This window comes from Rhinolophus sinicus, linkage group LG05 (genome assembly GCF_036562045.2).
Source record: "Rhinolophus sinicus isolate RSC01 linkage group LG05, ASM3656204v1, whole genome shotgun sequence".
Classification (NCBI taxonomy): domain Eukaryota; kingdom Metazoa; phylum Chordata; class Mammalia; order Chiroptera; family Rhinolophidae; genus Rhinolophus; species Rhinolophus sinicus.
The window spans coordinates 79,581,611-79,605,598 of NC_133755.1; the positions used below are offsets into that span (position 1 = coordinate 79,581,611).

Genomic DNA, 23,988 nt, shown 5'->3' on the forward strand with positions numbered 1-23,988 from the left:
CCCGGCTTCTCTGGGCCAGGGGAGGAGCAAAGTCCAGAGACAACTCCACTTCAAGCCAGAGGCTGACCAGAACGGAGCAGACAGCTACTCGCTTCTGATCCATCTTGGCTCCTCCAGCCATGAGGCTCCTCTGGGGGCTGATCTGGGCGTCCAGCTTCTTTGCCTTGTCTCTGCAGAAGCCCAGGTCCTGGAGGCAGGGTGCTGTGGTGCTGGAGCCAGGCAGGCTGGGGATGGGAGAGCAGGCGTGGGGGCGGTGGTGGGGGAGCAATTCAGGAGCCGGGTAGAGGGGCCTACTTCGTGGAGGCCAGGCCAATGGCTGACCCTTGCCTGTTCTCTCCAGGTTGCTCCTGTTCTCTCCGTCCGTGGTTCACCTGGGAGCCCCCCTGTCGGTGGGGCTGCTGCTCCACGATGCTCCCCGGGGACAGGTAGTGAAAGGATCAGTGTTCCTGAGAAACCCATACAACCTTAATATCCGCTGCTCTCCAAAGGAGGACTTCAGCCTCACCTCAGAAAAAGACTTCATTCTCCTCAGCCTCCAGGTAACAACGCCCCTCCCTCCGGCTACTGCTTAGCGCCACACTCTGTCCCCCTCAGTCTTCTCACCTGCCTCCTCCCCTCCCACCTCCCTCCCAAACACTTCCTTCCCTGTTTCTGTCTCTGGCTTTTTCCTTCTGCTCTGTCTGTGACCTGCTCCCTTTCTCTCTCTTTCCTGACAGATGCTCCCGGAAGATGCACAGAACTGTGGCCTGAGAAGCCTCCTTGGAGGCCCTGAGGTCCAGCTAGTGGCCCAGTCACCATGGTTGAAGAGCGCTCTGTCCAAAGAGGTGGACATTCAGGGTGTGAACCTGCTCTTCTCCTCTCGCCGGGGGCACCTCTTTCTGCAGACTGACCAGCCCGTTTACAACCCTGGCCAGCGGGGTGAGTCTCAGCCCCAGGGCCTCCACCTTTAATTCCCTCCCAGCCCCTTAAGCGATGAAAGTGCCACACAGGCAGGCTGCTTAGCCAGTGTTTGTTCTCCTCTTCCTCCCTCGAAGGGGTGGGGGGACCGGGGTGGCCCCACAGTGTGGGAAGACCGGGGTTGAGGGACTGGGTGGGGGGACCGTGGCGGGGGGACCAGGATGGGCCCCACAGAGTGCCCCCCCACATGGCCCTCACACACCCTCTCCCACAGGCCTCTCCCCAGGGCCCTCTCCACAGGCCCTCCCACAGACACTCTCACAGGCCCTCACAGGCCTCTCCAACAGGCCCTCCCCACAGGCCCTCCACTCTCCCACAGGCCCTCTCCCACAGACCCTCTCCCACAGACCCTCTCACACAGGCCCTCTCCCACAGGCCCTCTCCCACAGGCCCTCTCCCACAGGCCCTCTCATACAGGCCCTCTCCCACAGGCCCTCTCCCACAGGCCCTCTCCCACAGACCCTCTCACATAGGCCCTCTCCCACAGGCCCTCTCCCACAGACCCTCTCACACAGACCCTCTCATACAGGCCCTCTCCCACAGACCCTCTCCCACAGACCCTCTCATACAGGCCCTCTCCCACAGGCCCTCTCCCACAGGCCCTCTCCCACAGGCCTCTCCCACAGGCCCTCTCCCACAGGCCCTCTCCCACAGGCCCTCTCCCACAGGCCCTCTCATACAGGCCCTCTCCCACAGGCCCTCTCACATAGGCCCTCTCCCACAGGCCCTCTCCCACAGACCCTCTCCCACAGACCCTCTCCTACAGACCCTCTCATACAGGCCCTCTCCCACAGACCCTCTCCCACAGACCCTCTCCCACAGGCCCTCTCCCACAGACCCTCTCCCACAGGCCCTCTCCCACAGGCCCTCTCATACAGGCCCTCTCCCACAGACCCTCTCCCACAGGCCCTCTCATACAGGCCCTCTCCCACAGACCCTCTCATACAGGCCCTCTCCCACAGGCCCTCTCCCACAGGCCCTCTCCCACAGACCCTCTCCCACAGACCCTCTCACATAGGCCCTCTCCCACAGGCCCTCTCCCACAGACCCTCTCCCACAGGCCCTCTCCCACAGGCCCTCTCCCACAGGCCCTCTCCCACAGGCCCCTCTCTCACAGGCCCTCTCCCACAGGCCCTCTCCCACAGACCCTCTCCACAGGCCCCCACAGACCCTCTCGGCCCTCTCCCACAGACCCTCTCCCACAGGCCCTCTCCCACAGGCCCTCTCCCACAGGCCCTCTCCCACAGGCCCTCTCCCACAGGCCCTCTCATACAGGCCCTCTCCCACAGACCCTCTCCCACAGGCCCTCTCACACAGACCCTCTCATACAGGCCCTCTCCCACAGACCCTCTCCCACAGACCCTCTCATACAGGCCCTCTCCCACAGGCCCTCTCCCACAGGCCCTCTCATACAGGCCCTCTCCCACAGACCCTCTCATACAGGCCCTCTCCCACAGGCCCTCTCCCACAGGCCCTCTCCCACAGGCCCTCTCCCACAGACCCTCTCACATAGGCCCTCTCCCACAGGCCCTCTCCCACAGACCCTCTCCCACAGACCCTCTCATACAGGCCCTCTCCCACAGACCCTCTCCCACAGGCCCTCTCCCACAGGCCCTCTCACATAGGCCCTCTCCCACAGGCCCTCTCATACAGGCCCTCTCCCACAGACCCTCTCCCACAGACCCTCTCCCACAGACCCTCTCACACAGGCCCTCTCCCACAGGCCCTCTCCCACAGACCTTCTCATACAGGCCCTCTCCCACAGGCCCTCTCCCACAGACCCTCTCCCACAGACCCTCTCATACAGGCCCTCTCATACAGGCCCTCTCCCACAGACCCTCTCCCACAGACCCTCTCATACAGGCCCTCTCCCACAGACCCTCTCCCACAGTCCCTCTCCCACAGGCCCTCTCATACAGGCCCTCTCCCACAGGCCCTCTCCCACAGACCCTCTCATACAGGCCCTCTCCCACAGACCCTCTCCCACAGGCCCTCTCATACAGACCCTCTCATACAGGCCCTCTCCCACAGGCCCTCTCATACAGACCCTCTCATACAGGCCCTCTCCCACAGACCCTCTCCCACAGGCCCTCTCATACAGACCCTCTCATACAGACCCTCTCCCACAGACCCTCTCCCACAGACCCTCTCCCACAGACCCTCTCCCACAGGCCCTCTCCCACAGACCCTCTCCCACAGGCCCTCTCCTACAGACCCTCTCCCACAGACCCTCTCACACAGACCCTCTCATACAGGCCCTCTCCCACAGGCCCTCTCCCACAGGCCCTCTCCCACAGGCCCTCTCATACAGACCCTCTCCCACAGGCCCTCTCCCACAGACCCTCTCATAAAGGCCCTCTCCCACAGACCCTCTCATACAGGCCCTCTCCCACAGACCCTCTCCCACAGGCCCTCTCCCACAGGCCCTCTCCCACAGGCCCTCTCATACAGACCCTCTCCCACAGGCCCTCTCCCACAGACCCTCTCCCACAGACCCTCTCCCACAGGCCCTCTCCCACAGGCCCTCTCATACAGACCCTCTCCCACAGGCCCTCTCCCACAGACCCTCTCCCACAGACCCAGACCCTCTCACAGGCCCTCTCCCACAGGCCCTCTCCCACAGGCCCTCTCCAGACCCTCTCCCACAGGCCCTCTCCCACAGACCCTCTCCCACAGACCCTCTCCCACAGGCCCTCTCCCACAGACCCTCTCCCACAGACCCTCTCCAAGGCCCTCTCCCACAGGCCCTCTCCCACAGACCCTCTCCCACAGGCCCTCTCCACAGGCCCTCTCCCACAGACCCTCTCCCACAGGCCCTCTCCCACAGGCCCTCTCCCACAGGCCCTCTCCCACAGGCCCTCACAGGCCCTCTCCCACAGACCCTCCAGGCCCTCTCCCACAGGCCCTCTCCCACAGACCCTCTCACAGGCCCTCTCCCACAGACCCTCTCCCACAGGCCCTCTCCCACAGACCCTCACATCTCCCACAGGCCCTCTCCCACAGGCCCCTCTCCCACAGACCCTCTCACATAGGCCCTCTCCCACAGACCCTCTCCCACAGACCCACTCACATAGGCCCTCTCCCACAGGCCCTCTCCCACAGACCCACTCACATAGGCCCTCTCCCACAGGCCCTCTCCCACAGACCCTCTCACACAGACCCTCTCTCACAGACCCACTCACATAGGCCCTCTCCCACAGGCCCTCTCCCACAGACCCTCTCCCACAGACCCTCTCATACAGACCCTCTCACACAGACCCTCTCACACAGACCCTCTCACATAGGCCCTCTCCCACAGGCCCTCTCCCACAGACCCTCTCCCACAGGCCCTCTCATACAGGCCCTCTCCCACAGACCCTCTCATACAGGCCCTCTCCCACAGGCCCTCTCCCACAGGCCCTCTCCCACAGACCCTCTCATACAGGCCCTCTCCCACAGGCCCTCTCCCACAGGCCCTCTCCCACAGACCCTCTCATACAGGCCCTCTCCCACAGGCCCTCTCCCACAGGCCCTCTCCCACAGACCCTCTCATACAGGCCCTCTCCCACAGACCCTCTCCCACAGACCCTCTCATACAGGCCCTCTCCCACAGGCCCTCTCCCACAGACCCTCTCCCACAGGCCCTCTCATACAGACCCTCTCATACAGACCCTCTCCCACAGACCCTCTCCCACAGACCCTCTCCCACAGGCCCTCTCCCACAGACCCTCTCCCACAGACCCTCTCATACAGGCCCTCTCCCACAGGCCCTCTCCCACAGGCCCTCTCATACAGACCCTCTCATACAGACCCTCTCCCACAGACCCTCTCCCACAGACCCTCTCCCACAGGCCCTCTCCCACAGACCCTCTCCCACAGACCCTCTCATACAGGCCCTCTCCCACAGACCCTCTCCCACAGACCCTCTCTCCCACAGGCCCTCTCCCACAGGCCCTCACACATAGGCCCTCTCCCACAGACCCTCTCCCACAGACCCCCTCCCACAGACCCACTCACATAGGCCCTCTCCCACAGGCCCTCTCCCACAGGCCCTCTCCCACAGACCCTCTCATACAGGCCCTCTCCCACAGACCCTCTCCCACAGACCCTCTCCCACAGACCCTCTCATACAGGCCCTCTCCCACAGACCCTCTCATACAGGCCCTCTCCCACAGGCCCTCTCCCACAGGCCCTCTCACATAGGCCCTCTCCCACAGACCCTCTCACACAGACCCCCTCCCACAGACCCACTCACATAGGCCCTCTCCCACAGGCCCTCTCCCACAGGCCCTCTCCCACAGACCCTCTCACATAGGCCCTCTCCCACAGACCCTCTCCCACAGACCCACTCACATAGGCCCTCTCCCACAGGCCCTCTCCCACAGACCCACTCACATAGGCCCTCTCCCACAGGCCCTCTCCCACAGACCCTCTCACACAGACCCTCTCTCACAGACCCACTCACATAGGCCCTCTCCCACAGGCCCTCTCCCACAGACCCTCTCCCACACAGACCCTCTCATACAGGCCCTCTCCCACAGACCCTCTCCCACAGACCCTCTCATACAGGCCCTCTCCAACAGGCCCTCTCCCACAGGCCCTCTCCCACAGGCCCTCTCATACAGGCCCTCTCCCACAGACCCTCTCCCACAGGCCCTCTCACAGGCCCTCTCCCACAGGCCCTCTCCCACAGGCCCTCTCCCACAGACCCTCTCCCACAGACCCTCTCACATAGGCCCTCTCCCACAGGCCCTCTCCCACAGACCCTCTCCCACAGACCCTCTCCCACAGGCCCTCTCCCACAGGCCCTCTCCCACAGGCCCTCTCCCACAGGCCCTCTCCCACAGGCCCTCTCCCACAGGCCCTCTCCCACAGGCCCTCTCCCACAGGCCCTCTCCCACAGGCCCTCTCCCACAGGCCCTCTCCCACAGGCCCTCTCATACAGGCCCTCTCCCACAGGCCCTCTCACATAGGCCCTCTCCCACAGGCCCTCTCCCACAGACCCTCTCCCACAGACCCTCTCCCACAGGCCCTCTCATACAGGCCCTCTCCCACAGACCCTCTCCCACAGGCCCTCTCATACAGGCCCTCTCCCACAGACCCTCTCCCACAGGCCCTCTCCCACAGACCCTCTCCCACAGGCCCTCTCCCACAGACCCTCTCCCACAGGCCCTCTCCCACAGACCCTCTCCCACAGACCCTCTCCCACAGGCCCTCTCCCACAGACCCTCTCCCACAGACCCTCTCCCACAGGCCCTCTCCCACAGACCCTCTCCCACAGGCCCTCTCCCACAGGCCCTCTCCCACAGACCCTCTCCCACAGGCCCCCTCCCACAGGCCCTCTCCCACAGACCCTCTCCCACAGGCCCTCTCCCACAGGCCCTCTCCCACAGGCCCTCTCCTACAGGCCCTCTCCCACAGACCCTCTCACACAGACCCTCTCATACAGGCCCTCTCCCACAGACCCTCTCCCACAGGCCCTCTCCCACAGGCCCTCTCCCACAGACCCTCTCCCACAGACCCTCTCCCACAGACCCTCTCCCACAGGCCCTCTCCCACAGACCCTCTCCCACAGACCCTCTCCCACAGACCCTCTCATACAGACCCTCTCCCACAGGCCCTCTCCCACAGACCCTCTCCCACAGACCCTCTCCCACAGGCCCTCTCCCACAGACCCTCTCCCACAGGCCCTCTCCCACAGGCCCTCTCCCACAGGCCCTCTCCCACAGACCCTCTCCCACAGGCCCTCTCCCACAGACCCTCTCCCACAGGCCCTCTCCCACAGACCCTCTCATACAGGCCCTCTCCCACAGGCCCTCTCCCACAGGCCCTCTCCCACAGACCCTCTCATACAGGCCCTCTCCCACAGACCCTCTCCCACAGACCCTCTCATACAGGCCCTCTCCCACAGACCCTCTCCCACAGGCCCTCTCATACAGACCCTCTCATACAGACCCTCTCCACAAGACCCTCTCCCACAGACCCTCTCCCACAGGCCCTCTCCCACAGACCCTCTCCCACAGACCCTCTCATACAGGCCCTCTCCCACAGGCCCTCTCCCACAGGCCCTCTCATACAGACCCTCTCATACAGACCCTCTCCCACAGACCCTCTCCCACAGACCCTCTCCCACAGACCCTCTCATACAGGCCCTCTCCCACAGACCCTCTCCCACAGACCCTCTCCCACAGGCCCTCTCCCACAGGCCCTCTCCCACAGACCCTCTCCCACAGGCCCTCTCCCACAGGCCCTCTCCCACAGGCCCTCTCCCACAGGCCCTCTCACACAGGCCCTCTCCCACAGACCCTCTCACACAGACCCTCTCCCACAGACCCACTCACATAGGCCCTCTCCCACAGGCCCTCTCCCACAGGCCCTCTCCCACAGACCCTCTCACATAGGCCCTCTCCCACAGACCCTCTCCCACAGACCCACTCACATAGGCCCTCTCCCACAGGCCCTCTCCCACAGGCCCTCTCCCACAGACCCTCTCATACAGGCCCTCTCCCACAGGCCCTCTCCCACAGACCCTCTCCCACAGACCCTCTCACATAGGCCCTCTCCCACAGGCCCTCTCCCACAGACCCTCTCCCACAGACCCTCTCATACAGGCCCTCTCCCACAGGCCCTCTCCCACAGGCCCTCTCCCACAGACCCTCTCCCACAGGCCCTCTCATACAGACCCTCTCATACAGGCCCTCTCCCACAGGCCCTCTCCCACAGGCCCTCTCATACAGACCCTCTCATACAGGCCCTCTCCCACAGACCCTCTCCCACAGACCCTCTCCCCCTCTCCCACAGACCCTCTCCACAGACCCTCTCCCACAGACCCTCTCATACAGGCCCTCTCCCACAGCCTCTCCCACAGGCCCTCTCCCACAGGCCCTCTCCCACAGACCCTCTCACACAGACCCTCTCTCACAGACCCACTCACATAGGCCCTCTCCCACAGGCCCTCTCCCACAGACCCTCTCACACAGACCCTCTCACACAGACCCTCTCACACAGACCCTCTCACATAGGCCCTCTCCCACAGGCCCTCTCCCACAGACCCTCTCCCACAGGCCCTCTCATACAGACCCTCTCATACAGGCCCTCTCCCACAGACCCTCTCCCACAGGCCCTCTCATACAGGCCCTCTCCCACAGACCCTCTCACATAGGCCCTCTCACATAGGCCCTCTCCCACAGGCCCTCTCCCACAGACCCTCTCCCACAGACCCTCTCCCACAGACCCTCTCACATAGGCCCTCTCACATAGGCCCTCTCCCACAGGCCCTCTCCCACAGACCCTCTCCCACAGGCCCTCTCCCACAGGCCCTCTCCCACAGGCCCTCTCCCACAGACCCTCTCCCACAGGCCCTCTCATACAGGCCCTCTCCCACAGACCCTCTCCCACAGGCCCTCTCATACAGGCCCTCTCCCACAGACCCTCTCCCACAGGCCCTCTCCCACAGACCCTCTCCCACAGGCCCTCTCCCACAGGCCCTCTCCCACAGACCCTCTCCCACAGGCCCTCTCATACAGGCCCTCTCCCACAGACCCTCTCCCACAGGCCCTCTCATACAGGCCCTCTCCCACAGACCCTCTCCCACAGGCCCTCTCATACAGGCCCTCTCCCACAGACCCTCTCCCACAGGCCCTCTCCCACAGACCCTCTCCCACAGGCCCTCTCCCACAGACCCTCTCCCACAGGCCCTCTCCCACAGACCCTCTCCCACAGGCCCTCTCCCACAGACCCTCTCCCACAGGCCCTCTCATACAGGCCCTCTCCCACAGACCCTCTCCCACAGGCCCTCTCATACAGGCCCTCTCCCACAGACCCTCTCCCACAGGCCCTCTCATACAGGCCCTCTCCCACAGACCCTCTCCCACAGACCCTCTCATACAGGCCCTCTCACACAGACCCTCTCCGACAGACCCTCTCATACAGACCCTCTCCCACAGACCCTCTCCCACAGACCCTCTCCCACAGACCCTCTCACATAGGCCCTCTCCCACAGACCCTCTCACACAGACCCTCTCCCACAGACCCTCTCATACAGACCCTCTCCCACAGACCCTCTCCCACAGACCCTCTCACATAGGCCCTCTCCCACAGGCCCTCTCCCACAGACCCTCTCCCACAGACCCTCTCATACAGGCCCTCTCCCACAGACCCTCTCCCACAGACCCTCTCCCACAGACCCTCTCACATAGGCCCTCTCCCACAGACCCTCTCACACAGACCCTCTCCCACAGACCCTCTCATACAGACCCTCTCCCACAGACCCTCTCCCACAGACCCTCTCACATAGGGCCCCTCCCACAGACCACAGACCCTCTCCCACAGACCCTCTCATACAGGCCCTCTCCCACAGGCCCTCTCCCACAGGCCCTCTCCTACAGACCCTCTCCCACAGACCCTCTCATACAGGCCCTCTCCCACAGGCCCTCTCACATAGGCCCTCTCCCACAGGCCCTCTCCCACAGGCCCTCTCCCACAGACCCTCTCCCACAGGCCCTCTCATACAGGCCCTCTCCCACAGACCCTCTCCCACAGACCCTCTCCCACAGGCCCTCTCCCACAGACCCTCTCCCACAGACCCTCTCCCACAGACCCTCTCATACAGACCCTCTCCCACAGACCCTCTCACACAGACCCTCTCCCACAGGCCCTCTCCCACAGACCCTCTCCCACAGACCCTCTCATACAGACCCTCTCCCACAGACCCTCTCACACAGACCCTCTCCCACAGACCCTCTCATACAGACCCTCTCCCACAGACCCTCTCACACAGACCCTCTCCCACAGGCCCTCTCCCACAGACCCTCTCCCACAGACCCTCTCATACAGACCCTCTCCCACAGACCCTCTCACACAGACCCTCTCCCACAGGCCCTCTCCCACAGACCCTCTCATACAGGCTCTCACGCATAGCACCCAGTGGGCTGAGCCCTCCCTCATTCCTCCTCAGGCCAGGCACTTGGAAGATCTCAGCCCGGTTCTCAGACAGCCCGGAATCCAACAGCAGCACCCAGTTTGAGGTGAAGAAATATGGTGAGAGCCACAGACACGATGGACAAGCACCTTCTTTCCTGAAGGGAGTGAGGGCTAGAAGGAGACATGGGGGGAGCAGGACAGGGGCAGGGAGATATGCGTGCCACTGTCCTGAGCGGAGGGGAGTCTTTAAAGAGTCCTTTCACCATAGTCTGACCTGCCTATCCTTTTGCCCCGGGTCAGTCCTTCCCAACTTTGAGGTGAAGATCATCCCTGGAAAGCCCTACATCCTGACTGCAGCTGGCATTCTTGGTGAAATAGAGTTAGACATCCAGGCAAGGTAACTCTGGCCCTGCTCCCAGGGCTCCCCACTCAGTCACCCAGCTGCTTCCCTCTGTCACCCAGCCCCCCTCTCCCCCCCACCCTCCCAGACCATTGTATGATTTCCTCTAACCTTCAGCCCACCCCCTTCCCAATCTCTTCATGGTGGCAGGTACATCTACGGGAAGCCAGTACAGGGGGTGGCATATGTGCGCTTTGGGCTCCTGGATGAGAATGGTAACAGGACAGGGGAGGAGGCTGAGAGGGGGAGAGGAGGTGAGGGGAGGGGGGAGGAGGTGAGGGGAGCAGGGGAGAGGAGCTGAGGGGGAGGGGGAGAGAGGAGGTCAGGGGGCAGGGGGAGAGGAGGTGAGGGGCGAGGAGGAGAGGAGGGGCAGGGAGGAGAGCAGGTGAGGGGCGGCGAGGGAGGAGAGGAGGTGAGGGGGGCGAGGAGGGGAGAGGAGGTGAGGAGGTGAGGGGGGAGACTCAAGTCTCACCCCAGGTCCTGCTTTCTTTGCCCCAGCTGGTAGATGGCCAGTGCCAGATTTCCCTCTCCAAGGCTGAGGTTCAGGGTGCCCTGGAGAAGCTTAACATTGATTTCACTGACCTCCCAGGGCTGCGCCTCTATGTGGCAGCAGCCATCATTGAGTCTCCAGGTGAGTGGCTTCCCGATTGTAATCCCAGACTCTCCCCTCTGACCTCAGAGCTGACCCTGTGTTCTCCAGCCCTGACACCACTGCCCTCCCTTCTGACCCTCATCTGGGACCCAAAGCCAGAAAAGACCCAGAAGACGGTCTCTCTCCAACCGCGCTCCTGGGTGGTTTCTGGGGAAGCGGTACCTTCCCCCTGTCTGTCCGTCCATTCATCCATTTGTCCAGCAGACACATTAGGCACCATCTGTGTGCTGGGTCCCGTGTCGGCCTCAGGAAACAGAGAGATGAATGGGAGGTGGCCTGTGCCCTGAGGAGCTCACTGTCAGGTGGGCAGGAAGCATTTGAGCTGCTTCCCCAGCTCTCCTGCTCCTCCTCCTGGGTCTCCCTCCTCCACCTCTCTCGGCCCCATGTCTTGCAGGGGGAGAGATGGAGGAGGCAGAGCTCACATCCTGGCGTTTTGTGTCATCTCCCTTCTCCTTGGATCTTAGCCACACCAAGCGACACCTCGTGCCTGGGGCCCCCTTTCTGCTGCAGGTTTTTTCTGGAGGCGGAGAGGGAATTGGGGGGAGGGTGTTGGTCTGGAGGGCCGAAAGCCTCTCTGACCACCCTCTTTTCCCTGCCCGCCCCCACTCACCTAGGCCCTGGCCAAAGACATGTTGGGCTCCCCAGCGTCTGGCATTCCTGTCAACGTCTCTGCCACGTTGTCTTCTCCTGGGTCTGCTCCTGAAACACAAAACTTCCAACAAAACACACATGGGAGTGGCCGAGTCATCATTCCCATCATTGTCCCTCCAGCCGTCTCAGAAGTGCGGCTCTTGGTAGGATTCCGACTGGCAGGAGAGCTTGGGGAGGGAAGGAAGGGCAGGCTGGGTTCCTGAGTACCGCTGGCCCAGGCTGGGGGAGAAGCTGGGTGCCTGGGTCCTGGCCATTAACCCTGCTGCACCCCGCCCGGCCCCTCCCTCCAGGTGTCTGCAGGTTCCCCATATCCAGCCACGGCCAAGCTCACTGTAAGAGCCCCACGCTCAGGAACTGCCGGGTTTCTGTCCATTGAACGACTGGATCCTCAGCCCCCTCGTGTTGGGGACACGGTGATCCTGAACCTGCGAGCCGTGGGCGTCAGTGAGGCCAGCTTCTCTCGTTACTACTACATGGTGTGCATGAGCTGGGTTGCAGAGAAGGGCAGGGGGCAGGGCAGGTCGGGCAGGAAAGAACCCTGGGGTGAAGAGGGAACCACTCTTCCCAGATCCTGTCCCGGGGCCAGATTGTATCTGTGAATCAAGAGCCCAGGAAGACCGTGACTTCCGTGTCCGTGTTTGTGGACCACCACCTGGCACCCTCCTTCTACTTTGTGGCCTTTTACTACCATGAGGGGCTCCCGGTGGCCAACTCCCTGCGAGTGGATGTCCAGGCCGGGGCCTGCGAGGGCAAGGTAACTGGCATTGGGAGAGATGGCTTGCGTGTGCGTCAGGTTGAGAGAGAGAAGAAAAAGCTCTCCTCAGTCTGACTGCCCCCATGCCTGCCTCTGCCAGCTGGAGCTGAAAGTGGACGGCCGCAAGGAGTACCGTCCTGGGGAGGCTGTCAAGCTCCAGCTGCACACAGATTCTCCAGCCCTGGTGGCCCTGGGCGCTGTGGACACGGCTCTGTATGCTGTGGGCGGCAGGTCCCACAGGCCCCTCGACATGGGCAAGGTTTGTCAAGACCCCCTCCTCAGCCCTCCTCGGCCTGTGTGACTGACTCCTGTTCTGCTGCTCTGAGCCCCGAGTCTGGACCCAGCCCCTGGATGTCACGCTGGCTGCCCTCCAACTCCTCCCTGTCTTCCCTCAAGCCTTGGCCCCTGTGGTCCCTATTTCCCCACTGTCGGTGTCTTATATTTATCCACCCCCTGCCCCTCATCCACAGCTGAGTGGCTGACTCTGCTCCTCTTGTGTCTGCAACATCCCTGCCTTTTCTTACCAGGTCTTCGAAGTTATGAACAGCTATGACCTTAGCTGTGGTCCTGGGGGTGGGGACAGTGCCCTTCAGGTGTTCGAGGCAGCTGGTCTGGCCTTTTCTGATGGAAATCAACTGACCTCAGCCAGAAAGAGTGAGACCAGAGGAGGAAGTGGGGTGGGTGGTGGGAGGATAAGGGAGGGGGGCCTGAGGGGTGAGATAGAAGGAGGAGGGAAGGCCAGGGCTGGGCCTGGGAAGGGACCCGGGAGGGGAGGTGGGCGGCCACACACCGTAGGGCTTGGCTGCTCTCTACCAGGTCTGAGCTGTCCCATGGAGAACAAAACCCGGAAAAAGAGAAACGTGAACTTCCAAAAGGCGGTTAATGAGAAGTGTGAGTTGTGGATGCCTGCGAAGCTTCTTTCTCGGGCCCAAGAGGGGTGTATGTCTTGGCCCCTCTGCTCCTGAGGGAGCCACTATGTGGTATTCAGAGCCCGAGCCCCAAGTTCTGCACTGCTGGTGGGTGGGCAGGAGGCTCTGTGCACCTGAGTTCCTGGTCTCTCAGGATGAGTTCTGTGTCCCTGGAGGCCAGGCTGGGGGATGAGGCGTGTCTCCTTTGTGGTCCCTTATGCTTTTCCTCCCCTGGCCCTGCAGTGGGCCAGTATACTTCCCCAGTAGCCAAGCGCTGCTGCCAGGACGGGCTGACACGGCTGCCGATGAAGCGCTCCTGTGAGCAGCGGGCAGAGCGCGTGCAGCAGCCGGCCTGCCGGGAGCCCCTCCTGTCCTGCTGCCAGTTTGCTGAAGCCCTGCGCAAGAAGGCCCGCTCCAGGGGCCAGGTGGGCCTGGCCCGAGGTGAGGGGCTGCCAGGGCTGGGGGCCAGGCTGGGGCACCTGGGAGGGCAGAACGGCCCCCTTCTCACTCCCCTCCACCGTGATCCCCAGCTCTGGAGCTCCTGCAGGAGGAGGAGCTAATGGACGAAGATGACATTCTTGTGCGAAGCTTCTTCCCCGAGAACTGGCTCTGGAGATTGGCACCAGTGGACCGCTTCCTCCAGTGAGGGCATGTGGTGGGCCTGGCCTTGTCTCTGGGCAGCATGTGGGGCCAGCCCAGGCTGTGACAGGGCTTCTCCCCTTTCCCGCCACAGATTGTCCCAGATGCTTCCTGACTCTCTGACCACGTGGGAGATCCATGGCGTGAGCCTGTCCAAAAGCACAGGTCAGGTGGCCCTGCCCGGGCCTCCAGCCTCCCCTCACCATCCCCCCTCGACTCAGGCTCCATCCTTAGGCCCTTTCTCTTACTGTAAGGAAGTGGGTGCAGAGACCTGGATGTACTATATGCATAGGGCTGGGAGGCTGAGTGCAGGGCCAAGCAGGGTGCTGGGGAGCGGAGGTGGATCCCCCGCCCCCCCCAGTGAGACCTGAGGTGAGTCCTCCCAGGCCTCTGACTTCGGCCCCTCCCCCATGCCCCTCCCTCCCTCAGGCCTGTGTGTGGCCACACCTGTCCGGCTCCGAGTGTTCCGAGAATTCCACCTGCACCTCCGCTTGCCCTTCTCTGTCCGCCGCTTTGAGCAGCTTGAGCTGCGGCCGGTCCTCTACAACTACCTGGATAAAGATCTGACTGTGAGGCCCTGTGGGAGCCCGCGTGCACCGGGGGCCGGTGGGAGCTGGGCGGGCGAGGGGTGAGGAGCCTAACGGGCCTGGACCTGGCCGTCCCCATCTTCCTGTCCCCAGGTGAGCGTCCACGTGTCCCCGGTGGAGGGGCTGTGCCTGCCTGGTGGCGGAGGGCTGGCCCAGCAGGTGCTGGTGCCTGCAGGCTCTGCCCGGCCCGTTGGCTTCTCTGTGGTGCCCACGACAGCTGCTGCTGTGTCCCTGAAGGTGGTGGCTCGAGGGTCCTTCGAGTTCCCTGTAGGAGACGCAGTGTCTAAGGTTCTACAAATTGAGGTGAATGGAGCACCCCTGAATCCAGGTCCCCAGGCTCCCAGATTTACCCCCAACTCCCAGCACCCTCTCTGCTGGCCTGGCCAGAGGCCAACACCCATACCTAACACCTTGCTCAGCTTACGTCTCCCGTAATTCTGATCCAACCCTGAAGTTCCAAGCCCTAGTCCTGGGGGCGTGCTTGGGGAGGCCGGCTGGGGGGCGGGCTCGGGGAGGCCGGTTGCAGGCCCGTGAGGCCTTACAGCTCTGTTTCCCCCGAGACAGAAGGAAGGGGCTGTGCACACGGAGGAGGTGGTGTATGACCTTAACCCCCTGGGTGAGTCACCGCCCCCTCCACCGCCAGTGTCCTAAGGGTGGCAGGAGATGTGGACATCAGGACACAATGACAACTTCCCCTGTCTCCCCAGACCACCGAGGCCGGACCTTGGAAATTCCTGGCCACTCTGATCCCAATATTATCCCTGATACAGATGAGAGCAGCCATGTCAGGATCACAGGTGGGAGTGTCCTACAATCCCTTCCCAGTGGCCACACTCAGATTCATGTGAAACCTGTGGACCCTTATTTGATCCCATAACCCCATGACCCTCTGACCTGGGGTCTCCAGACTTGCTCTCTATCCTTAAGCCTCTCCTTTCCCTGTAGCCTCAGATCCACTGGAAACTTTGGGCTCTGGTGGGGCCTTGTCACCAGGAGGCCTGACCTCCCTCCTGAGGCTTCCTCAGGGCTGTGGGGAACAAACGATGACCCTCTTGGCTCCGACACTGGCTGCTTCCCGCTATCTGGACAAGACTGAGCAGTGGAGCAAACTGCCCCCGGAGACCAAGGACCGCGCTGTGGATCTGATCCAGAAAGGTTCTGGGTGCAGGGAGGGGGGCCAGGAGGGGCAGTGCATGGAAGTGGGCAGCCCAAGTGGCCAGTGCGGGGAAGAGGGGGCGTACCCGCTGGGATTGGGAGCATGGCCTGGGGCACAAACAGTGGGAGAGTGAGGGCCACCTCAGCAACTGCCTTTCTTCTCCAAGGCTACATGCGGATCCAGCAGTTTCGGAAAACAGACGGTTCCTATGGGGCGTGGTTACATCGGGACAGCAGCACCTGGTGAGGTTGGGAAAGTGGTTCTGGGTCTGAGCGGTGCCAGGGCTGCTGGGGCAGAGCCAGGTACAGCGCGAGGGTGACTCACAAGGGCCTGGGGGAGTGGGGCTGAGCCTGTAGCGACCAGTCTATCCCCAGCTGACACTTCCCCCCACCCCCAGGCTCACGGCCTTTGTGCTGAAGGTACTGAGTTTGGCCCAGGAACAGGTGGGCGGCTCACCTGAAAAGCTGCAGGAGACAGCCAACTGGCTGCTGTCCCAGCAGCAGGATGACGGTTCATTCAAGGACCCCTGTCCAGTTATCCACAGGGGCATGCAGGTGCGGACTGGGGGGCTGGGCCGAGGGGCACAGGTGGGGGCTCTCCCTGCCACTCACCCTGGCTGACATCTTTTCTCCCCACACTGAGCAGGGGGGCTTGGTAGGAAGTGACGAGACTGTGGCGCTGACGGCCTTTGTGGCCATCGCCCTCCATCACGGGCTGGCCGTGTTCCAGGACAAGGACGCAGAGCAGCTGAAGCAGAGAGTGGTAAGGGCGCCCCTGTGTCTGCCCTCCGCTGGCCCCCAGCTCTCCCCCTTTCTCCTCAGGAACCCAGGTGTCCAGGCCCCAGACACCTTCCTCCTTACTTTATTTTAGGAAACTTCCATCTCCAATGCTAATTCATTCTTGGGGAAGAAAGCCAGTGCTGGGCTGCTGGGTGCCCACGCAGCCGCCATCACGGCCTACACGCAGACGCTGACCAAGGCCCCTGAGGACCTGAAGGATGTGGCCCACAACAACCTCATGGCCATGGCCCAAGAGACAGGCAGTGAGCGTCGAGGGTTCCTGGCATTGAGCCTGGGGCTTGGGGGACCTGGGGACCCCTGAGTGTGCCCATAGGGAAAAACTGAACAAAGAGCCCAAGAAGGAATGAAAACATCAGCAGGCATGACTGGGGCAGAGTCAGGAGAGCCTGCGGTCACAGGGGGCGAGCAGGGGCCGGGGACTGGGATTCCCCCCCCTCACCGGTAGGTCTCCCTTCACCTCCAGATTACCTGTACTGGGGCTCAGTCGCCAGTTCTCAGCACAATGCCGTGTCCCCCACGCTGGCTTCTCACAGCCCGTCAGACCCCGTGCCCCAGGCCCCGGCCCTGTGGATCGAAACCACAGCCTACGGCTTGCTGCACCTGCTGCTTCGGGAGGGCAAGGCAGAGATGGCCGACCAGGCCGCAGCCTGGCTCATCCACCAGGGCGGCTTCCAAGGGGGCTTCCGCAGCACCCAGGTAGGGGCTGCCCTGGGGCTCTGGCGGGGGCGGTCCTGAGGCCAAGGGCCTGAGTCCTGGTTCAACCTCCCCAGGACACGGTGATTGCCCTGGACGCCCTGTCTGCGTACTGGATCGCTTCCCACACCACTGAGAACAGAGAGCTCAACGTGAACCTCAGCTCCATGGGCCGCAATGGGTTCAAATCCCACGTGCTGCAGCTGAACAACCACCAAATTCGGGGGCTGGAAGAGGAGCTGCAGGTGAAGCACACTCTCACCTGGGTTGCCCTGACACCTGGGCCTATTGTGGCCAGGCCTGAACCCTCCAGCCCCCACCCCTGCGGAATCCCCGGTACCTCTTCCTGATAGCCTTGTGGGAGGACTCATTGGCTGTGTGACCTGGAGAAAGTCACCGAACCTCTGAGCTTTATTTTCCTCATCTGAAAATAACGTGCAGAGTCTACCAACAGGGTTCTAGAAGGCTGAAGTGAGGTCATGCACGTGAAGGTGCAAACTTTGTGGAAATGTGAGGTGGGGAGAGAGGAGGGGTTGTTTTTAGGAAGGAGCTAAGTTACAGCAACAAGTAGCATCCTTTCTGTGCCCTGCTGACATTTCTTTCCCTTTTCTGTTCCTGAAAGTTCTCCTTGGGCAGCAAGATTAGTGTGAAGGTGGGAGGAAACACCAAAGGCACCTTGAAGGTGAGAACCGACAGCACGGGTTTCCCGGGCCCAGAAGGGAAGAGCCAGGAACTGGAGTGGGAGACCTGTGGGCAGAGCTCATGGTCAGGAGGAGGAAGACACTCCAGGGCTGGCATTGCCCGGACTCCGTCCTGGGCATGCTCCCCGCACTCTGGTCCCCATCTCTCTGCACCTGTCGTTTCCTGTTCCCCATCAGTGCCGATGGCTTACACACCCAGTGCCTGAACCCAGGCCTCTGCCGAGCCACAGGCCACACACAGTGTGTGTCACAGACCCTTTCTTCTTCCCCTGTCCCCTTGTCTGGCTGACAGCCCTTCCCACCAGGAGCCCAGCTGCTACACTGGGGGCCGTCTTAGTGCCCCTCCCGAGCCTGTGTTGTGGCCCCAGTAACTCCTCCTCTGCTCCCCTGAAGCCCGGGGCCCTTGTCACTCCTGGGCTCGGGGCTAAGTCTCGGACCTTCTCCCTCCCACCCCGCCTCACCCCGCCCATCCATTGTCCACAGGGCAGGGCGACCGAGCTTCTGAGAGCACTAGTCAGGTTCACTGCCAGACCCTTCCTCACACATGGTCGGGCCCCTGCCCACCTCCCCAGCCGGACAGACCTCCTCACCTGCACAGATCTTACCTTGAATGCCCTTCCGCTGCTTCTTGTCCCACATGACGAATTTGGTTTCTCTGTCAAGCCTCAGCCAGAAGCCTCTCCCAAACACTCCATTGCAGCCTCCTCTGTGCACCGTGTAGAGCGTTGGCCCCTGAGGCCAGGTCCTGCTGCCCCCTCTGTCTCACCTTCTAACCCAACACCTGGGCTGTTCATATTTATTGACTGGTCAGGAAGGGTCATGGGAAGGGACCAAAGGCTCAAATTCCTTAGCCCAATTGATAAAAACCAAACCAAACAAAAGCAAACCCTCAAGGTGCCCGAGGTGGGGCAGCTGGATGGCTCAGGTGGTTAGTGTGCCGTGCTCTGAACAGCAAGGTCACTGGTTCGATCCCCGCATGGGATGGTGAGCTGCGCCCTCCACAACTAGATTGAAACAACTACTTGACCTAGAGCTGACAGGTCCTGGAAAAACACACTTAAAATAAATAAAAGTTAAAAAAATAAAAACGACGCCCTAGGTGGCCCTGGAGAGAGGTTGGTGGCCCCAAACGCCCCGTGTTCTCTCCATGCCCCTTGCTGAGCCAGGTCCTTCGTACCTACCATGTCCTGGACATGGAGAACACGACCTGCCAGGAGCTTCAGATTGAGGTGACCGTCATGGGCCACGTGGAGTACACAAGTGAGTGCTGGGTGGGAGGCCTGGGTGGTGCGGGGGCTGCTGCCCGGCCGAGTCACAATGCCCGTCCCCGCAGTGGAAGCCAACGAGGACTATGAGGAGGAGGAGTACGACTACGGGTCATTAGCCAGCGACGACCCGGGGGCCCCGGCCCCGCCCGTGACACCCCTGCAGCTGTTTGAGGGGCGGAGGAGCCGCCGCAGGAGGGAGGCGCCCAAGGTGGCTGAGGAGCAGGAGTCCAGGGTGCAGTACACTGTGTGCATCTGGTGAGCGGGGCGCCGGCTGGGGGGCCCTGGCGGGGCGGCTGCCCGCCGCTCAGGGGGCACCCCGCCAACAGGGCGTCTCTCTGCAGGCGGACCGGCAAGCTGGGGCTGTCAGGCATGGCCATCGCGGACATCACCCTCCTGAGTGGATTCCACGCCCTGCGGGCCGACCTGGAGAAGGTGTGGCTGGCCGCCCAGAGGGACCCCTCGTGCCTTCAGGAGCCCTGGGCCAGCCCCACAGCACTTCCAGGAGTTACGCCCGGTCCCGTGCAGGGCCCAAGGCCACCTCCCCGTGACCATCTCCCCTTCTTCACAGCTGACCTCCCTCTCTGACCGCTATGTGAGTCACTTTGAGACCGAGGGGCCCCACGTCCTGCTGTACTTCGACTCGGTGAGCAGGGGAGGTGACATGGGTGGCTGTGGGACACTGACCTGTGAGGTTTCCCAGGAGACACTGTAGCAGCAAACTGGTGCTCTCAGAGAGAACGTGTGGTGTGAGCAGGGAGGCAGGACAGGAGCGAGTCAGAGCCAAGTCATGGGGGGACCGCCAGGGAGGCCCCACTGCCGGCAGGGGGCGGGGGCTAAGTCCCTAATGCCGTTTGGGGGGGCCGGTGCCAGCCAGCAGGGGAGGGCTTGAGAGTGAGCCTTCCAGAAAGCTGCACTTACTCAACTTGAGGGTTTTCCTTTTTTTATTGACCTTCCCTAGTTTTTTGGTTTTGATATTAAAGTGTGTTTTCTTTTATGAAGTGGTGTTGGTCACGGATGAGTTGTTTGGTCTTTCCATGGCCTTATTTGGCTAAAACAAAGAATTATCAAAAATTTTTTGAACATTTACTATGACTTATTGGAGAAAATGTGGAAAGGGCATGTTAATACAATAATACCATTAGCCGGTGTTTGTGGGTCAGAGAAGCCCCCACCCAGTATGTGCCGAGGGCCAGACCCTGTCAGCCCGGGAAGCCTGGGGAGTCTGATTAAGCAGATGGGAAATGAGGGGCAAGGAAGAGTCCTGGGAGGGAGCTGAGCATGTACAGACCATCTTAGGAGGGACCTGGCAGGGTACCTGGCTGGACTGGACCAGTGTGGGCACGAGGAGAGGCCTCTGGGTCTGGACACAAGCGGCGGGGTCACAGAGGATAGGCGGAGTGATAGCAGCTGCGGTAGGTTGTGGCAGACAAGAGAGGCCCCAGGGTATCATGGAAAGGCTGTCAGGAGGGTGAGTAGGTTTGGGGGGCAGGCAGAGTGAATTTGGAGAATTTATACATCCTGCAAAAATCCTAAGGCTCAAAGTTTGGCTTGGAATCATCAGCCTGGAAGGGTTTGGTGGAAGCCAGGACTGGGGGCTGGGCCTCTGGGAAGGGAGACTGAGGGCATGTCAGAAACAACCAGGTCAGAAGCAGGGGGGGCAAAGCTAGCCCTGAGCTTAGGGAGTTTGATAGATGTCCGTGATGAGAGGCTGTGGAGGGGCCGGGGGCCCGAGACTGGGATGAAGTCACCATTTGGGCACTGAGGTCAGCAGGGACCTTGGGAGCAGTTTGTAGAGTTCTGGTGGCCGGAAGGTAACAAAATGTGAAGGCCACTGAAGATGAGACCCGCAGGAACCAGAGAGCCAAGGAAATGCAACCCGTGGCCTCGAGGGCCCAGGGAGGGGTCCCTGACTCCCCCTTGCGCCCCACACCAGGTCCCCACCTCGCGGGAGTGCGTGGGCTTTGGAGCTGTGCAGGAGGTGCCCGTGGGACTGGTACAGCCGGCCAGCGCGGCCCTGTATGACTACTACAACCCCGGTGAGCACGCAGGGGCCCTCGGGAGGCTTGGGGTAGGTGCCCATGTGGGACATCGGGGACCGGGCAGGGGACGGTGGCAGGGGAGTCCTGTGGCCCACAGGACGGGACACAGACGGGGGTACTTGCCCTAACACTCCTCTGCTTTTCTCAGAGTACAAGTGTTCTGTGTTTTACGGAGCACCAACTAAGAGCAAACTCTTGTCCACCTTGTGTTCTGCTGACGTCTGCCAGTGTGCTGAGGGTGAGCCCCGGGCCGGCGGGCGGGCGGGGAGGGCGGCGTGGCCGGGACCTGCCTCTCACCTGGGCCTTTGACTTCAGGGAAGTGCCCCCGACAGCGCCGTGCCCTGGAGCGGGGGCTGGTGGAGGTGGATGGTTACAGGATGAAGTTTGCCTGCTACTACCCCCGTGTGGAGTATGGTCAGTCTTCCTGCCCAGCCTGTGCCCGGCCGCCCTCAGGGCCTCTCGTGCTTGCTCCTCTCCCAGGCCCACAGGCAGCCTCTGTCTGACACCACCTGGCAGCCCTCTCAATCTCTGGTTACTCACCTTCCCTTCCTTGTCCTAAACTCCCTCGTAGGCTTCCAGGTTAAGGTTCTCCGAGAAGACGCCAGAGCTGCTTTCCGCCTCTTTGAGACCAGTATCACCCAAGTCCTGCACTTCTGTATGAAGGGGATGGGCCCGTGGGTGGGCAGGGCTGGGGGAGGGAGTGGGCTGAGGTCTGGCTTTGGGGTTCGTCTGCCTGGAAGAGTAAAAGTTCAGAAGCATCTGAGCTTAGATCCCCGGCCTCTTAGAAGCTCTGGGGTTGTCCCAATAGGTCACACCTCCCTGTTGGGAGTGGCAGGGTTAGACGAGAGGAGGTCGGCACAGCCCCTGGCCCCGTGCTCGCCCTGCCCTGTCCCCCTCTGACAACTCTCGTGCACGTTCTTCCCTCAGCCAAGGATACTCAGGCCACTGCTGGTCAGACCCGAAACTTCCTAGTTCGAGCCTCTTGCCGCCTCCACTTGGAACCTGGGAAAGAATATTTGATCATGGGTCTGGATGGAGCCACCTATGACCTCAAGGGACAGTGAGTTCTTGGGGCCCTTGGGTCACTTGCTCTTCTGGCACCTCCTGAGGGAAGGGACCTCCAAGCGCCCAGGCCCTGCCCCTCAGGAGCCAGGTGCCTTGCGCTCTCCTCCCGTCTGCCCACCCTCCTGACCCCTGCTGACTGCTCTTTGCCCCTGCAGCCCCCAGTACCTGCTGGACTCAAACAGCTGGATTGAGGAGATGCCCTCGGAGCGCCTGTGCCGGAGTACCCGCCAGCGGGCAGCCTGTGCTCAGCTCCAGGACTTCCTCCAGGAGTACAGCACTCAGGGCTGCCAGGTGTGAGGCGTTTGCTCACCTCCCCCAGGAGGAGCCTGAGCCTGGGTTGTTGCTGGGCCCAGTCGCCTGAACAGCCCAGCACAGGGCTAGCGACTCAATAAAGACCGTTAGCAGCAAAGTGTCCGTGTGTGTCTTCAGGACTGAGGCCAGTGTCCCTCTCGCACCTCCAGGTTCTGGGGGGCCCAGGCCAGGGTTTGCTAACCTTAGGCTCTCAGAGCCCAGATGGCCCTTGGGGTGAAGCTCTGCCTCACCATCCCCAGGTGATTTCCTGGGAGTTCAGTCCATCATGGGACCACCCCGAGCAGACTTGTGACGCAGCAGCCCTCACCCTGAGGATCCAGCACCCACCCCCAGCCCTCCCTCCCGCTGTGCCTGCAGCGCTGCACTGGCCCATGCAGCCCGTCACTGCGCCTCAGCTCACACCTCAGCTCTTCTGCCTTCTGAGTGGCTGTCCAGCCACACGTCCCCCACTGTCCTGGCACGGTTGGCAGTCCTGGGGTCTGTTGTTTCCAGACCAGGAGCTGAAACCTGGTCTGTTGAAAGCCTGTTGACAATTTGATCTTGTAATCAGTGGCATTAAGTAATGTTCCCACAGTTGCATCATCCCCAGATCTGATGATCTCTTCTTCCGGGTACTGATTTTAAACAAAGGCTGCCTTTGGTGTATTTGTTAATACTCGGAAGAGACTGTTCTACTGGGGTCAGCCCTCTCTACCTGCCTGCCTAGCTCCCCACCATTTAGTAGCACCCTTTGGGTCTTCAGGGTTGACCTAGAAATCCATCCAGAGAAATTTGCTGAGACAGTTCAGAGCCTGCCATTCAATCATCCAACAGAAATTTGTGGGACACTTACTCCATGCCCTGTATGCCAGGTCTCCGTCCCCGGTGGAAGGAGTGATGTCGGAGAGCTGTGTGGTCCTGAGGGATGCATAGTTGGGGCACCTGAGCCAGGCTGGGGGCATGTGAAGGGATAGGGAAGGCTTCCTGGAAGAGGTGACATCTAGTTGGATTCTGAAGGCTGAGGAGTCAGGCAAAGAGAGTGGGGGTAGATGAGGGCATTTGGGACAGAACAAAGAATATGAAAGGCTCAAGGCCAGGGTGGGACAGAGCATATTTGGGAGTACTGCGTGGGACTCACCATGTCTGGAATTGGGATTTGGGGTGGGGGTAGAAGAGATGGGGCTGGTGTCAATTTATAAAGGGATATTCACAAGCACGCCAGCTTTCCAGGTCACTCTTCTAGCGACGGAGTCCCCTCCTATCCATGCAACTTAGAAGTTCCGACCTGTCCCAGTATTTCAGATGCTTCCTAGGGCTGTGGTTTGCGTGGCCCTGTGCTTGCTTATCAGATCTCATTCCCCAAAGCCAGTCAGCATGCTGGTGGCATAAACCCATTTGTGAGAGCCAGGCATTCAGCTGCAGTTGTGGCACGACATGGCCTGGGTCTGGGAGGGCAGCTCAGGAAGGTGGCAGCTGTTGCTACCCAACCACAGAATCTAGGCATGAGGTCTTCCATTAAGTCCTTC

General features: G+C 61.7%; 2 protein-coding genes across 2 annotated transcripts; both read left to right on the forward strand.

The window, feature by feature from the left end:
* Positions 1 to 29: 29 nt before the first annotated feature.
* Positions 30 to 1,000, forward strand: LOC109442564 (complement C4-B). The gene is made up of 3 exons (XM_019722830.2): positions 30 to 184; positions 341 to 539; positions 717 to 1,000. The coding sequence occupies exons 1-3, from the start codon at positions 120 to 122 to the stop codon at positions 948 to 950; spliced, it is 498 nt and encodes a 165-aa protein (XP_019578389.1). The 5' UTR covers positions 30 to 119; the 3' UTR covers positions 951 to 1,000.
* LOC109436739 (complement C4-A) lies at positions 973 to 22,580 on the forward strand. Its single transcript, XM_074333926.1, has 37 exons — positions 973 to 989; positions 9,893 to 9,975; positions 10,159 to 10,255; positions 10,409 to 10,427; positions 10,757 to 10,889; positions 11,305 to 11,420; positions 11,525 to 11,704; positions 11,852 to 12,037; positions 12,130 to 12,315; positions 12,416 to 12,574; positions 12,843 to 12,969; positions 13,132 to 13,206; positions 13,467 to 13,664; positions 13,754 to 13,865; positions 13,957 to 14,027; positions 14,292 to 14,431; positions 14,543 to 14,752; positions 15,014 to 15,065; positions 15,157 to 15,246; positions 15,395 to 15,604; positions 15,772 to 15,847; positions 16,003 to 16,159; positions 16,251 to 16,367; positions 16,476 to 16,647; positions 16,869 to 17,101; positions 17,176 to 17,343; positions 17,721 to 17,780; positions 18,966 to 19,059; positions 19,133 to 19,322; positions 19,409 to 19,499; positions 19,636 to 19,710; positions 21,001 to 21,103; positions 21,255 to 21,344; positions 21,422 to 21,520; positions 21,678 to 21,761; positions 22,034 to 22,166; positions 22,327 to 22,580. The coding sequence occupies exons 1-37, from the start codon at positions 973 to 975 to the stop codon at positions 22,466 to 22,468; spliced, it is 4,545 nt and encodes a 1,514-aa protein (XP_074190027.1). The 3' UTR covers positions 22,469 to 22,580.
* The last annotated feature ends 1,408 nt before the right edge of the window (positions 22,581 to 23,988 follow it).

What these genes read in the sequence shown, in the direction of transcription:
- LOC109442564 (XM_019722830.2), top strand. Translation starts at nt 120, where the DNA reads ATGAGGCTCCTCTGGGGGCTGATCTGGGCGTCCAGCTTCTTTGCCTTG. An exon ending in TTGTCTCTGCAGAAGCCCAG is followed by an intron (nt 185 to 340) that starts GTCCTGGAGGCA and finishes TGTTCTCTCCAG; the next exon opens with GTTGCTCCTGTTCTCTCCGT. An exon ending in TCATTCTCCTCAGCCTCCAG is followed by an intron (nt 540 to 716) that starts GTAACAACGCCC and finishes CTTTCCTGACAG; the next exon opens with ATGCTCCCGGAAGATGCACA.
- LOC109436739 (XM_074333926.1), top strand. An exon ending in AGCCATCATTGAGTCTCCAG is followed by an intron (nt 10,890 to 11,304) that starts GTGAGTGGCTTC and finishes CATGTCTTGCAG; the next exon opens with GGGGAGAGATGGAGGAGGCA. An exon ending in TCCTGCTGTACTTCGACTCG is followed by an intron (nt 19,711 to 21,000) that starts GTGAGCAGGGGA and finishes GCCCCACACCAG; the next exon opens with GTCCCCACCTCGCGGGAGTG.